Source organism: Leopardus geoffroyi, chromosome D2 (assembly GCF_018350155.1).
Source record: "Leopardus geoffroyi isolate Oge1 chromosome D2, O.geoffroyi_Oge1_pat1.0, whole genome shotgun sequence".
In the NCBI taxonomy this organism is placed as follows: domain Eukaryota; kingdom Metazoa; phylum Chordata; class Mammalia; order Carnivora; family Felidae; genus Leopardus; species Leopardus geoffroyi.
In genome coordinates this window covers 5,317,838-5,333,797 of record NC_059334.1, presented here as the reverse complement: position 1 = coordinate 5,333,797, position 15,960 = coordinate 5,317,838, and the positions used below count along the sequence as shown (strand labels likewise).

The 15,960-nt window shown below is 39.6% G+C and overlaps 1 protein-coding gene across 5 annotated transcripts in view; it reads left to right on the top strand.

Moving 5' to 3' along the window:
- PRKG1 (protein kinase cGMP-dependent 1) overlaps positions 1-15,960 on the top strand; it is a 1,258,994-nt gene that overhangs the window by 1,034,627 nt on the left and 208,407 nt on the right. For all 5 annotated transcript variants that reach the window (XM_045439410.1, XM_045439409.1, XM_045439412.1 and 2 more), the window contains 2 exons: positions 892-969; positions 11,013-11,107. In XM_045439410.1, coding sequence (XP_045295366.1) covers positions 892-969; positions 11,013-11,107 — 173 coding nt within the window. The remainder of the gene's footprint in view (positions 1-891; positions 970-11,012; positions 11,108-15,960) is intronic.

Below are 15,960 nucleotides of genomic sequence, written 5' to 3'. Positions count from 1 at the left end.
TGCATAAAGTACGTTTTCTTTCCCCAAATACGGCTCCCTAGCTGAGCCGCAGAGAGGAGTGTCGCCAGATGGCACAGTGTCATTTTTCTGTTATAGCTCCTGACCCAGCAATATACTTTTTCCCACCTCGCCTTATAGAAATTACTTTTGTTCGTGGCAGGAGTAATCTTCACCCTGGGAACGGACCTAGTGACTGTGTCCAAATCTGAGCTCTGACACACTGAGTGATGACCCTTTTGCAGCCTTACTTTGCTCTTCATTTGCTAGCTGATGAGCTCCCAGATGCTGGACCAGAATTCAGTCCATAAAATGAAGACATTCCGTTTGACAGGGGCCGAATCTAAATGACCGAACAAGGGCGTGAAAGCATGAGGCAGTGCCTTCAGACTCACCCTAAGACCATGTAACCCACAGTGAAAATCAATCTGGTTTCCAAATGAAGATCTTTAGATGCCACAGTAATTTCTTCAAAAAAAGCGGGGGGAGGGGAGGGGAGGGTATCATCATAAAAATACTAAAACCCAAACGAGAATGACAAAATAAAAAGACCAGTTTAATTAGCAGCTCTGCTGTTTTATTTCATGCTCAGTTGATGGGAGAGAGAATATTTTTTTCAAACTATTAAAATGAATGAATTTAAAGATCAGAATATAATCACCCAGAAAAATGGCATTCATGAAACAATTTTAAACGCGAGCATGATAAACCTGATTTCTTTGTGATTGTTGTGCTCATTCACTGTTACTCTTAAATCGTGATCGGTTCTTGGCTTGGGGAAAATTCCACCAGGGTGAATGCATCCCTGCAGAGCTGACATCTGAAGAGGTTGAGCTGTTTGTGATATTACTCCCTCCTTCATGTTTTTTTTCTGTTACTGTTTCTGTTTTGCAGACCCACTATGAGAATGGGGAGTATATCATCAGGCAAGGTGCCAGAGGGGACACGTTCTTTATCATCAGCAAAGGCACGGTAAGCCCTCGAGCACCAAAGGGGGCTGCACGGTGGGGCGGGGCCCGGGGAGCATCAATGACCCCTGGAGGAGCATGCGCACGGGGGTGTGAGCTGTTTGAGCTTTTCCATCTTCTGAAACGGATAGAGAAACTTTTGAGAAAGGACCTCCCAAAAATGGTCCTGGAGGAAGAGAAGTAGAACTCTGAAGACCAGAGAATAACCTGTGTTCTATAATTTAATAGCCATGATGCTGGATGCCACTGATATGTCTGCATAAATGGGAAGATTTCCATCATTTAAATTATATAGTTAAGCAAGAGACAGACTAAAGTGACTTTAGAAATTCTCAACAGGAAAAAACAAAAACAAAAATGAAAAGTTCCGTCTCATCGTTAGAAGCAGTAACACAGCTATGGTAGAACACCAGGGCTTTAAAATCAGATGGTCCAGGGACTCCTGGCTCAGTCAGCTGAGCATCCAACTCCTGATTTCAGCTCAGGTCATGATCCCCAGGTTAGTGAGATCGAGCCCCGTGTTGGCCTCCATGTTGAGCCTGGAGCCTGCTTGAGATTCTCGTTCTCTCTCTCTCTCTCTCTCTCTCTCTCTGCCCCTCTCCCCTGTCCATGTTCTCTCTCTCTCAAAAAATAATAATAAAATGAAATAAAAATAAAATAAATGGCCCAAGTCTGAATCGCCCTATAAAACTTATCAGTCTCAGTATTCTTAGGCAAGTTGCTTAGCACCCAGAACATCAAGGATATAAATACATTCATGTTTTATTATGTCTTCATGAAGAAATTTTCAATGGATACTTCTTAATATCCATTAAAAGTGATGTTATAAGGGAAAGGATAAACGTATTAAACAGGATCTATTAAAAGTGATAAATTATACTGGGGCGCCTGGGTGGCGCAGTCGGTTAAGCGTCCGACTTCAGCCAGGTCACGATCTCGCGGTCCGTGAGTTCGAGCCCCGCGTCAGGCTCTGGGTCAGGCTTTGGGCTGATGGCTCAGAGCCTGGAGCCTGCTTCTGATTCTGTGTCTCTCTCTCTGCCCCTCCCCCGTTCATGCTCTGTCTCTCTCTGTCCCCAAAAAAATAAATAAACGTTGAAAAAAAAATTTTTTTAATAAAAAAAAAGTGATAAATTATAGGGGAAAGGATAAATATGGGGTAGACAAAGGATATGAATGAAAAATCATAATTTATGCTTTTATATTAACTTTGAAGCATTAGAAATCTACTTCAACTTGTATTTAAAAACTAATAAATTAAGTGAATTGGAAAATGGCAACTTACGCAGATGTATGCTCTAACACTCTAAAAATACCTTACATTTCCTTTCATCAGTGAAGTCATAACCTTGTAAGTTATAATATGTGATATTTATATCTAATGATCTGAACTTATTTTGCTTCATCATAAGGGATCCTTAAGAGGAATTTTAAGGATAGGGAAGGAAATGCCGGTGGAAGGGAATGTATACAGCAGTTCTCATTTTTCTAAGTGTTATTTTGAAATGTAAATAAGTTTAGGGGTGCCTGACTGGATTCAGTGAGTAGAGCATGTGACTTGATCTTAGAGTGGTGAGTTCGAGCCTCGTGTGGGGCATAGAGCTTATTTGAAAAGTAAGTTAAAATTTTGTTTATTTTAATGCTTTAATCTTTATTCATTTTTGAGAGACAGAGCATGAGTGGGGGAGGGGCAGAGAGAGAGGGAGACACAGAATCGGAAGCAGGCTCCAGGCTCCGAGCCGTCAGCACAGAGCCCCACACGGGGCTCAAACTCATGACGTGAGATCGTGACCTGAGCCGAAGTCGGATGCCCAACCAACTAAGCTGCCCGGGCGCCCCAATTAAAATTTGTAAATGAAGAAGCGATTTCTAAAATGTAAATAAGTTTGTTTCTTCTAATTGAACAAATACGACTGACTCTCGTACTTTATGGCTCATGTGAAAAAAGGAAAGCGATTTACAGACCCCCAGTGAACAGGATATGTGAAAGATTGTAAATCTTGCTGGGTCACAGTTTAGATAATCCTCTCTGAAACGATTTTGACTCAAGAATGTGTCCGACTTTACACCAGTGACATGTCACACTAAAGCAAAGATGGCACCAGCTGTGTTTGTATCATACCTGTTCTGTTGACCGATCGCAGAAAGCCTGGGACAGACATAGATGTCAGGTGCCAGCATCTTGAGGACATCAAGAAATGACCTGTCCGACCACAGTTACAGTGAAAACTGTGTTCTGAATGGCCCAGTGTTAGAGGCTAAGAAACCTTAACGTTTTGTGGTTTATGTATAAATTATTGGAGCTTTACCATTTACTGTTTGATTTCTTAACATTTACCAAAGAATCAGGAGAAATTGAAAATCCTCATGGATATAAATGATTCAGTAGGCCACAGGGGGACTTTTTTGTCCCGACAGTCTGGATTTATTTTTTTTTTCTTTATCACTTTGCTAATCCTTTGCTCTCATGGGATGATACATTTATCCATTTATGATGAATTTCTGACAGACTTTTGTGGTTACCCCATTACTGCAAATTCCTAGCACTACCTAAAGGAACCTGTGGTTTGTAACCAGTTTGAGTTGAAAACAGGGGCATTAGTGGTGCTACTTTATGAGTTTTGTATTATGCACAAACAGAAATAACAAGGAAATGACACCGCAGGAGCCCATTCCCTTGGCAATATTTCAGAGCACCATGGGGATCCTGGGAGAGAAGTAGAAAGAGTATGTTAGACTCTTTTGACACATTCAAGATGTTTTCTAAACCAGCCGTAGATTTTTCCATAACTAGTTTTTCATGTCCTGCAACTTAGCTGCTATGATTTTTAATCACATTAATTATATGATTATTAAGATATGATATTCGTATATTAATTATACTAATTCTTGTATGCATGTACTGGAATCAGTATATAAAATCCTGAGGGGCAGGAGTTGAACCCGCTTACGTCCCAGCGGGATGGAACAGGAGAGAAAAGTAACAAGAGCCTTCAAGTAAGCAGGCCAATAGGTTGCAGAATTGAAATTTTCTGAATCTCTATGCTTTGCTTTAGGTATACAGATGTAAACTTGTTTTCTCATGTGTTTACAAAATTATATGGGGCGCCTGGGTGGCGCAGTCGGTTGAGCGTCCGACTTCAGCCAGGTCACGATCTCGCGGTCCGTGAGTTCGAGCCCCGCGTCGGGCTCTGGGCTGATGGCTCGGAGCCTGGAGCCTGTTTCCGATTCTGTGTCTCCCTCTCTCTCTGCCCCTCCCCCGTTCATGCTCTGTCTCTCTCTGTCCCAAAAATAAATAAACGTTGAAAAAAAAATTTTTTTTTTAATTATAAAGGGTAACCCTTGCAAAGATCGTTTCCCTGTTACCCCTGAACTGGCTTTTCCTTAGAGCATGTCATAAGACACCCACAGGCGGCTAGAGTTACAAGTGGATTCCCCCCACTCAAGACATTCATTTAAGTGTAAGGCTTTTTATTTTCCCATGAAGCACTTGCACACAAAGGGAGAAACTCTGAAATACGTGTTTTTCCCCCGTTAAACCTCCACGAACTGATTGTTCTACACCTTGAGCAAAACGCTTACAGTGATGTCTACAATACTTGCTGCTGCCTCTTCTAGAAGGTGAGTTAGTTCTCTGTATATTCCAGTTGCCTGGAAACATGACGTTCCTTTCCACCCAACCATAGCTATAAAATACCAAAGAATTCACAAAGGAGCAGTGAAAACTCTCTTTGCCCAAATTTTGTGCGTATGGCCCTGTAGCTGTGTGACATCAAAAATTGAACTCTCTCCAGAAAGAAGTTGAGCCAAGATTGAACAGGATTGTTAGGCAAAACTTCAGAGTTGCAGTAATGATTCAAATACATTTTGATTTTCTGATTCTGTTCAACATATCTAATATGCTACTGTTAGAAAAAAATGTGATTCAAAAACTCTTGTCCATTAAATGCCATTTAAAACCAGATGGCTTTGCTTCGAATTAATTGTTTGAGTGTGTTGGGTAAACAAATTGGTTTAACATGATGTTTGATGTTGTTGAATATGGAAATTATGGAAATTTTATTTGTATATGGGTACGTAAGAGTGAAGCATGAGAAGCTCTTCCTCGTAGATCAAGGACAAGATAAAATGAGCATTATCAGCACTTTTGTTCACTGTGCAACTGAACGCCACAATCATTACAGTAAGGCAAGAGAACTATCTGGAAGTCATGAGATAGAACAGTGATTATATAGGTAAATCTGGGAGAAACACATTTATATCTCTAGAAGAATTAATGAAATGTGTATGTGTGTATGTATATAATGGGACATATATAATGGGATATATATATTCATATAATGGGATAATATGTAAAGTGAGGAAATGAACTTCAGCATTGTGTATTAACATGGGAGAATTGGAGAAATCTCAAATACAATACCCCTCAAAAGAAGCAAGTCGCCGAAGAATACATGTGGTATGCTCGCATTTTTATGAGGTTCAACAACAGGAAAATATCTGGTATGTATGCCTGGAATGCGTTGTGAGGGCACGTAGGCACACACATTATATTACAGACATTAGAAAGGGGATCATGACCATGAGATGCACGGCAGACATTTTGGGAGAGTGGGTTAGGACACGCGGTGTAGAGAGACTCTAATTTACTCCCATGTTACACAGAAGGTTCAATGATCAGATCCTACTCCTCGAAATCCTACATCTTGACCACAATGAATTTAATTCATGGCTCAAAGAGTGCAGGCAAACTTGAAGCTCAGAAAAAACGTTCCTACCCTGTACGTGTCCCAAGCCAGCAGATACGTTGCCTAAAGTGCCCTCATTCTCCTTCAGGAGGCATTTTGGTTTGGGAAGAACAGGACCAAGTTTTGAGTGCTATGTGAGGAACACTGTTAGAAAGGAGAAATGCTTTGGTTTGGGGACTTCTCGGTTTCTATGGTCTGTTAGTCACACAGGTAGGGGAGTGATGACCTAACCCTTATTCTCCATCTGGGTCTTTCCCATAAATCTGTAAATTCTAAGCTTCTTTTGGGTTTTTTTACAGTAAACATTGCTTTGTTTATATAACCTGAATCTGTACTAAAACGTTTCGTGTTTTAAAATTGTTTTTGATTAAACATGTTGGTTGAGTACACTGATGTTGTTTATTGAAGTCTTCAGTATCAAAGATCAATTTTAGATGTCCCCCTAAAAATATCTAATTTTTATTTTGATTCTTAATTTTTAAAATATGCGTATGGTTTTTAAATAGAGTTTAAGGGCGCCTGGGTGGCCTAGTTGGTTAAGCGTCTGACTCTTGGTTTCAGCTCAGATCATGATCTCAAGGTTCATGAGTTGGAGCTCCACGTCGGTCTCTATGCTGACAGTGCGGAGCCTGGTTGGGATTTTCTCTCTCCCTTTTTCTCCACCTCTCCTCCACTCACATTCATTCATTCGTTCATTCATTCATTCATTCATTCTCTCTCTCTCTCTCTCAAAATAAATAAATAAACTTAACTAGTTTAAAAAACTCAAATCACTAGACTACATATATGTCTTTCAGAAAACAAGTTAATACATAGGTAAGTGAAAACATTAGAACACACACTCTTATTTCTCTAGAAGGAAAAGAAGTTTCTGCTCTAAATAGCGTTTCATAGCAACAATGAAAGAGCAATAGTAGTGATAAGGGGATATTTATTTTACAACCAAATGCATGAATTTCTGAAACATGAGTAGTAGAAGAAAGGGAGAAAATATGAGGAAAGTCACCAACCTTTTTGAGCACTATTAAGAGGATGCTTTTCACATGAGATTTCCTTATTTAATTCATACACTCACACACCCTCTTTTGAGATAACTCTCCCATTTTTTAGTTGAGGTGATGAGGTAACACGGGTCAGACAGACCAAGTATTACTGTCTTTAAGGCTCCATAAGTTGGGGCGCCTGGGTGGCTCAGTCGGTTAAGCATCTGACTTCGGCTCAGGTCATGATCTCACGGTCCGTGAGTTCGAGCCCCGCATCGGGCTCTGTGCTGACAGCTCAGAGCCTGGAGCCCGTTTCAGATTCTGTGTCTCCCTCTCTCTCCGCCCCTCCCCTGTTCATGCTCTGTCTCTCTGTCTCAAAAATAAATAAACATTAAAAAAATTTTTTTTAAAGGCTCCATAGGTACTCCTTTCCCCTAGCATTGTGGATCATAAAGTACTTTGTGGTTTAAGGGAAAATAATAAGTAATATAGGCCAAGGTTAGAGAGGTTATCTCTGCATATTTAACTTTCTCTATCCTAACTTATTTTTTTTAGAATTAAAGATGCAAATGTCCATGCCTGATGTCTGCATATTTAGAATGATTCATTATATGTAAAAAGAAAAAGTGTAGAAATCACAACTTTAAAGGAAAGCTTTTCTTCTTGTTCTTTGACCTGCTTATCTTTTCACATATACGGATTATGCAGATAGGGTTTTCTTCACACTTATCATATAAGCAGAAAGTGGTCTATTCAATAGGTGGCCCACTTTTTATGCCTCTGTTCCTGCATTTCAGTAACATTTTTGTAAAGATATTTCAAAATCCACTGAAATCTTTCCATGCCTTGCATAAACCTGGCATTTCAAATTTTTAATCTTTTTGTTGTTGTTGTTAACCACAAGTCAAATGTATAATTATATAATGTATCTTTATATCTAATTTTGAACTAATGATCTTTTAGTATATTACACCTTAGTTCATGCCTTGTTTTTTAATAGTCAGGACTGAAAGATAGTTTTGTTGCGTTGCCTATTGTACAGTTGAGAAAACTGAGGTTCAGAAATAAAACAATGGATTCATGTCTGTCAAAGTTTGGTCTATGGAACATTTGCATCTAAGACACCTATATTAATCTTTTGAAATGCAGATTTCCAAGTCCCAATAGATGAGAACCTCAAGAATGACAGTCAAGTAGGCCTTATTTTTCTCTTCCAAGCTTTTACTTAAATTCCAGTTAGTTAACATACAGTGGGATGTTAGTTTTGCGTGTAGAATTTAGTGATTCATCACTTGCATAAAACACACAGTGCTTATCACGGCAGGTGCCCTCCTTAATCTCCATCACCCATTTAACCCATCTCCCCACGCTCCTCCCCTCCATTAACCCTCAGTTTGTTCTCTATAGTTAAGAGTTTGCTTTATGGTTTCCCCTTCTCTCCCCCCATCCCATGTTCACCTGTTTTGTTTCTTAAATTTCACATATGAGTGAAATCATAGGGTATTTGACTTATTTCACTTAGCATAATATTCTCTAGCTTCATCCATGTCATTACAAATGGCAAGATTTCATTGTTTTTGCTGGCTAATATTCCTCTGTGTGTGTGTGTGTGTGTGTGTGTGTGTGTGTGTGTACACACCATATCTTCTTTATCCATTCATCAGTCAATGGACACTTGGTCTCTCCCCGTAGTTTCACTATTGTTGATAGTGATGCTATAATCATTGAGGTGCATGTGCCCCTTTGAATCTGTAGTTTTGCATCTTTCAGGGAAATACCTAGTAGTGTAATTTCTGAATCACAGGGTAGTTCCATTGATAACTTTTTGAGGAGCCTCCATACTGTCTTCCAGAGTGGCTGCAGCAGTTTGCATTCCCACCAAGAGTGCACACGAGTTTCCCCTTTCTCTACATCCTTGCCAACACCTGTTGTTTCTTGTGTTGTTGATTTTAGCCATTCTGACAGGTGTGAGGTGGTAACTCATTGGAGTTTTGATTTCTATTTCCCTGATGATCAGTGATGTTGAACATCTTTCCATGTGTTTGTTGGCCATCCGGATGTCTTCTTTGAAAAAACATCTATTAGTGTCTTCTGCCCATTTTTTAACTGGATTATTTGGTTTTTGGATGTTGAGTTTGATAAGTTCTTTATAGATTTTGGATACTAACCCTTTATCGGGTCATTTGCAAAAATTGTCTCCCATTCCATAGACTGCCTTTTAGTTTTGTTGATTATTTCCTCCACCATGAAGAAGGTTTTTATCTCGATGTAGTACCAATAGTTCATTTTTGCTTTTGTTTCCTTTGTCTTAGGAGACATATCTAATAAGTTCAGTAGCCTTCATTTTAAGTAAAGCCCCCTACCACAAAGTTTGAGAATCAATGCGGTAGTGTATTTCTATTCACATCTATAAAAGCCTTATCAGCATGCAAATGAGCATCTCTGTCATATAGCTTGGTTTAAGAGGGTTAAAAACTACATCCCCATGGTTTTGATACAGTGCGGAAAAGTAATCAAATGCATCAGTGGAGAATAATAATTGAATTCCCTCCACCTTGCACATACATTCTTACTTACAAAAGTCCTGTTCTTTGTCATCTAATCTCTAAACTCAGAAACCCAAAGCATAGTATTTTTAAATGTGCTTAAGTGTCTAGCATTGTTTTAAGAAATTAATTTTTTCTGGGGCATCTGGGTGGCTCAGTTGCTTAAATGTCCAACTGTTGAATTTGGCTCAGGTCATGATCTCCGGGTGCATGAGTTTAAGCCCCGTGTTGAGCTCTGCACTGACAGCCTGGAACCTCCTTGGGATCCTCTCTCTTCCTTTCTCCCTGCTCCTCCCTCACTTGCTCTCTTTTTCAAAAATAAATGAACTTAAAACCCTACTGATTAAAAAAAATGAATTTTTTCTACCACCTTACATTTTCCAGGTAGGTGAGTTTTAACTATTTAACCCTTCTAGGTGAAACATAGCCAGTATTATGAATATTAGTAGAGCCTGAGGGGGAAGTGAATTAAGTTACAGCTTCCTACATTTAGGTCTTCATTCATGCAACAAACTCATTATTATTTTCCTTCTGTGGATGCAAGTCCTTAGGGGCAAAGATCTCTTGTTTGGGCAATAAAGCTTTTCTGTTCAAACAACTTACAGCTCTTGGGCACCTGGGTAGCTCAGTTGGTTGAGTGTCTGACTGTATTTCAGCTCAGGTCATGATCCCAGGGTTGTGGGATTGAGCCTTAGGTAGTGGTCCACGCTGAGCATGGAGTCTGCTTAAGATGCTCTCTTGTGGGTCACCTGGTTGGCTCAGTATGTTAAGCACTGGACTCTTGGTTTGGGCTCAGGTTATGACCTCATAGTTTGTGAGACTGAGCCCCGTGTTGGACTCTGTGCTGTCAGTGCAGAGCCTGCTTGGGATTTTCCCTCTCTCTGTGCTCCTCCCCTGCTCTCTCATTCTGTCTCAAAATAAATAAACATTTAAAAAAATTCTGCTCCTCTTCCCTACTCATGAGCACTTTCTCTCTAAAATAAAAATCAAAAAAATAGAAAAAAACTTACAGCTCTTTATTAGGTGAAAACTGAATTTTATTAGTTTTAAAAACTGAAATCCTACTGAACAAAGCATGTGGACCTTAAGGACTGTCTTGGGTTAGGGACCTCTAAAAAGGCTTCATTAACCTGTGAGTGGAAGAGACAAGCATGTCTTTGTGGAATGGGGACGTGCATGAGAGGTGTGTAGAAAGATGTTTACTGCGGCAAAAACAATATAAATGTCCACCTGTAAGAAAATGGATGGGTAAACAGAGAATGGAAAAAGGCCCTGAAACATGAAAATGAATGGACTAGATTCATATCTAAAAGCACGGAACAAGTAATAAAACAATGTTAAGGAAAAAAAAAATGTAAGTTGCATACTTACATTTATCTTACAGTAAGATACATACTGTATTATGCTATGCATATTTTTTAAAAACCCAAACACATAAACACGTTACAAAAGGTTGGAGGAAGGCTCACTTAATTTTTCATAGTGCTTGCCTCACAGGAGGTAGGAAACAAGAACAGGAATGAGAATTAAGTGAAATTCAGATTTCTGGATAATTTATTACTTCTTGAAAACAGCTCGAAACAGCCTAACAGTATTTGATGGGCATTTCTTGTGATGTGCATGGACATTTGTGATATTGTTTTGGTCCTTTTCATGGTAACGTATGCGTTTTCTTTAAAAGTGGAAACAAGTGGAATTAACATCATCGGTTAGTGTTCATTTGATCAATCCGTGTGTGCAGTGGATATAGACTTTTATTGTTTCCCTTTGCAGGTAAATGTCACTCGGGAAGACTCACCAAGTGAAGACCCGGTCTTTCTTAGAACTTTAGGGAAAGGAGACTGGTTTGGAGAGAAGGCCTTGCAAGGGTGAGTAGATCACGTCGGACACGGTTTTGGTTGGCGCATGACATAAATTCCTGTCTTAAATATTGAGCTCCTAGCAAAAGAGGCCCTTTAATTAGTGTTTACCCTAATACCAGACACAGAGGCTTAATAATCGTTTTTATTTATTTCCATGTGGACTTGTAATGCATTTACATAGGCTTTAAGATAAATGGATTAGCTTCTGTAATATAACGTTTTTATAGTAATGGAAAAATTTCCTAGCTTTGTGCTCAGTAACCACAATCTCTATAGAGACTCTAAAAGGGAGGGAAAAGTCTCTGCTAAGCTTACTTTGTGCGGTAGTTTTGCTCAGAATCCTAGGAGTGATTGGTTGAGAATTTGGAAATCCCTGAACCGACTGTACAAACCAAGGATCAGAAGGCAGTGGAGACTGGCTGGGATTCGCGTCTGGGTAGTAGTTGTCCTCCCGGTGGTGGAGCTAATGCACATGAACATTAACCATGGATGGACCCAGAGACGTATATTGCAAGGTCCCGGAAATGCTACTTGTAAAGCCTCGAGAAGCAAGCACTTGGGATTTCTTCCCACATACTATGGAAGAAAAACCCAGTTGATTTTGGGCTACACATTTTACAGAATGCATGACAAATTTGGCAGATATATTTGGGTATTCTCTTCTTGTTTTCCAATAAACAACACATCTGAATTATCAGTATAAATAGATGAGACTTTTCAAAACTCAGTGCAGGGTGTGTGTGTGTGTGTGTGTGTGTGTATACACACATACATACTTGAATCAGAAATAACCAATAAACTTTTATTTTGGTATCAAATTCCAGGTGCAAGAGCGTCTGCTACGAGGAACCGCAATAGGCTATAATTCGTTCCCAAAATATTTGGAACACTGAGTTTTGCTTCCATTTCAAATTATGCCTTCTTTTAAAAATTACATTAGAAGCATTTTGTTTAAGATTGCTATGAAGAAATAACTCAGGGAGTTCTAATTTTTAAGCCACAATCACAGAGCAACTTTTCTTTTTCTGTTCCCACCCTTTCACAGCTATAGACATGAAACGGATCTGATAAGTCCTCCTAAGTACACCACATTAGCTAATGAAGATTCAGAACCAAATAGAACTAAATGCATTTGACTTTCTTTTTTTCTTTTCTTGTATGCGGTTCATTTGATCCCTATCTGATGAGCATGTACTTCCTGTTCGCTTTTTTCCAACAACAAAGTCGGAAGAAATACCATATTCACTATACACGCGCAAAAGAATGCGATAGGCACTAGCTTTTCAGTATAATGGGCAGAGACAGCATTGGTACTTGAATGTTTCTTTCCCTTGATTATCTGTAGAGGATGCTAGAGAATAATGCCACCTGATTCCTTTGGTCCAAGATTAAATGCCTGTGTGAAAAACGTCATTTCCAACAGAGCCAAAGAAACAGAAACATTTTCAATCGCCTCTGATTGAGATCACAAGTGGAACACCAGACAATAAAACATAACTGGAAATTGACAGATTTCCTCTTGTTAGCTTATTGCCACTGAATTTTGGTGCCAATTAAAGAAAGCTTCGGTCGTGGTAACCCCTTCCTAGAATGTGGCTTAAGAAGTGACCCTGAAAAAAAAAAAAAAAGAAGTGACCCTGAAGATACAGTTTATGGAAAAGTTACCAAATTTTCTCTGAGGTCAACATTTAATGGTATTCCATCTAGACTGAATTCATTCTAGCATATGGCTATTCTCGTGAACTTTTTGGTGCCAAATTCTCTTTTGTCCGTATTCAGTCCTCTGTACACTGTCTCCTCACCCCCGCTGTCGCCCTACACCCCCTCTCTCCCCCAGCAATTTCTTTCTTTCTTGTGCCCTTTGCTCTTACTTTCTTGCTACTCAGCCCGACTTTCTCAGCCTCCTCTAAGTGCCCTCTTACATGTCACCAGGGGTTTGCTACTTGCATCAGAGTATGCTCTTTCTTTTCTGTCTGGTCTTTTCTGTCGCTTCTCAGCCATCGTTTTACTCTGCGGGCCACCCCTTCCTTTTTCAAATTCCCCTTCCTTTGGACCCTTGTCACTGTTAGCACTTCTTAGAATTTCTCATGTGATTTCCATTCATCAATGTTTTGTACTCACTTCTCTTTATTACATACATCTTACGGCTGCATGTTGCCTTGATGGAAAGAAGTCCATATACTTACATTCTGATTTGGGCTCAGTATCTGGTACTTTTCAGATATTCAACATGCATTTACTGAATGAATGAATGAATGAATGAATGAATGAATGAATGAACGAACGAACAAATGAGCCTCTCTAATGATGCCTAATCAGGTAATCGCTTCTTGCGATTGGTCACTTTCTCTGCTTGGATCTGTTTGGCAGTGGGGAAAGGGTTATGAACTCACTTGTCTACAAGGGTTGCAGGCTGGTAATGTAAATGAGTAAAGTGAGGTGGGTAAGTAGAAGCCCTTACGTCAAGAGTACAGCAATTAGTGAACACTAGCTCATTGCTACAGTTTTTTAAGCAGAAAAAACTTAGGTTTTGGGAAAACAAATATGAAATGTGATTTTGTAACTTGATTTAAAAAAAAAAAAAAAAGCTCTGCAAGCAAAAAACAAAGCAAAACGACAACAACAACAAAACACTTCTGCAAACGATTTGACCTGTGAGCTGCCATTTTGTGATTTCTATCTATCTAAATTCAGTAAAGGAAGCCTATTAGGTTAACCCTTCTTATTTCCTTATTTTTTTTTTAATGTTTTGATGTCCCATAGGTGTAACCTGTTTTTCACCCTGAGTATCTATGTTCCTTTTTGATCTTTTCTTTGAGTTTCATTGTTGGCACACAAGAAACTCTAACCGTTCACAAATCAGATTGATTTGTTTTACTTGTTTCCCTCTAAAAACTGTAAAATTTTATGTTACTTTGAGATAGAAAATCTTCTGGGCACTATGTATCCTTTTGAGTAATAGCTATGCTTCTTGGCAAATCATATCATTTTTATATTTGGAAGAAAGATTACATAGTCAGCGATCTCTGTGTGTCCATAACAGCTTTTCAGATCATTGTTTTCACTCATGTAAAATTTATACATACTGGGAATTGTTGCTTTATTTTCTCAAGGATGTCCAGCAGACCATTAAACTACTGGTAATTTTGACATGAATTTTTGACCATTATTTTTAAATTTTAGTGTGCCTAATATGAGTACTGGGTAAGCCCATGGTAGATAATTGAATGACAAAGCTGCGATGTGACCTTGGCCCCCTGACTCCAGAACTTGGCTTTGGAGTTCTGCCTCTAGAAGTAACAAGCTCCATTTCCTTGTCCTCTGGAGACAGTCGAGTCATAGATATGATACAATCTATATCATCAACATCCATTAACCCCATTAACCAATAGCATCTCATTACCGGAAGTATTGAAGTCATGGATTGCTTTCACTTTTGTTGGTTGACATGAAGCAAATTATTCTGTATTCTTTGGCTCACTCACTGTTTTTTTTTTTTTTTTTTTTTTTTTTTGGCCACGATAATAGTTTTTCCACACCAGAGAGAGGGCAAAATGTTGTACTCTTGACAGAAGTGCTCTTTCCTTATGTACATGAAAACTACACTTGTGTTAAAGAGAAATTACTGCAGGTGTAGTCCAGTAACTCATGAGTCAGTCCATCCCACTCTGACTCACTGTGGCTTCAAGCTCTACACCTGACTCGAAACCACGCAGAATCCACACAGGCATCAGATGGTGTCATATCCTAAGCCACACCCACACTTTGCATCAGAGGTAATAGGAAAAAAACCTAAGACTCAGTGGAACCTGACAGATGGGGCTGAGCTCCCATTGCCCCTTGCCCCCTGCCCCCTGACATTTGAGTCTTCAGCATGGCATGTGGGTAAGAGTTCAAGCTCAGAAATCAGTCGACATGGGTTAGGGTCCACTTGTCACTAACAGATCATGAGACCCTCAGAGGTTCTCCTGTAATCAGAAATGGAGGTGGTGATTATACCTGACTCTTTTTTTGGTCGTTGAGAGGAATAATCAAGGGGATTGTTATAAAGCATTTGAATGAGTGCCTAGAATTTAAATTACGCTCAAAGAAAGTTAGCTGCTGTCATCAGTGCTGCCACCATCTTGTTTTCACTGTCATTAGCAATAGCCTCAGCGCGGTGATCCCTGTCCCCGTCGTCATTCCAAGAAGGCTCTGTTACTTCTTGGCCAGAGTTTAGAATGCTTGGTATAATTGGCATAGCATTACATGTGGGGTCAACCACTCACCGATTATATAACTCTGAGCAAGCCAGTTAACCTCTCTGGGTCTCTGGTTCTGAATTTGTAAACTGAGACCATTGAACTAGATGATCTCTAGCTTTCCTTAGGTCACAGCCTCTGCTTCCCTTGGGATTTTGCCTCTTTACAGCTGGAACAGACCACTGGATGCCAAATGCAGCCCTGTGCCACCCTGTTAAATGGTGGCATTTAATAACAGGCCACTGCCAGAGGGCCCTTCCCTCCAGGAACCTTCCTAGCTATTTCCTGTCTTCTGAACACCATTGCCACGTGCTAGGTCTGTCCTTGTTGATGGAAAAAAGAAGAAGCCATGTCTGTATTTCCCCAGATTCTTCCCTCAAGGACCATGATCTTGGGAAGGTGAATTAACATTTCTGAACCTGTTTTCCCCCCTCTCTCTTTTGTTAATTAATAAAATGATAGCCCATCAAAGGATAGAATACTGGATAGTGCACTTCAATACTTTGCCATATTTGAATGTGATCATTATTCATGTGTTTATTTGGAAATAAAACATGATAGACACAATTTAAGGCTCTTTGGTATCCTTGTCATTCTTTCCCTCCCACCATCATCTCT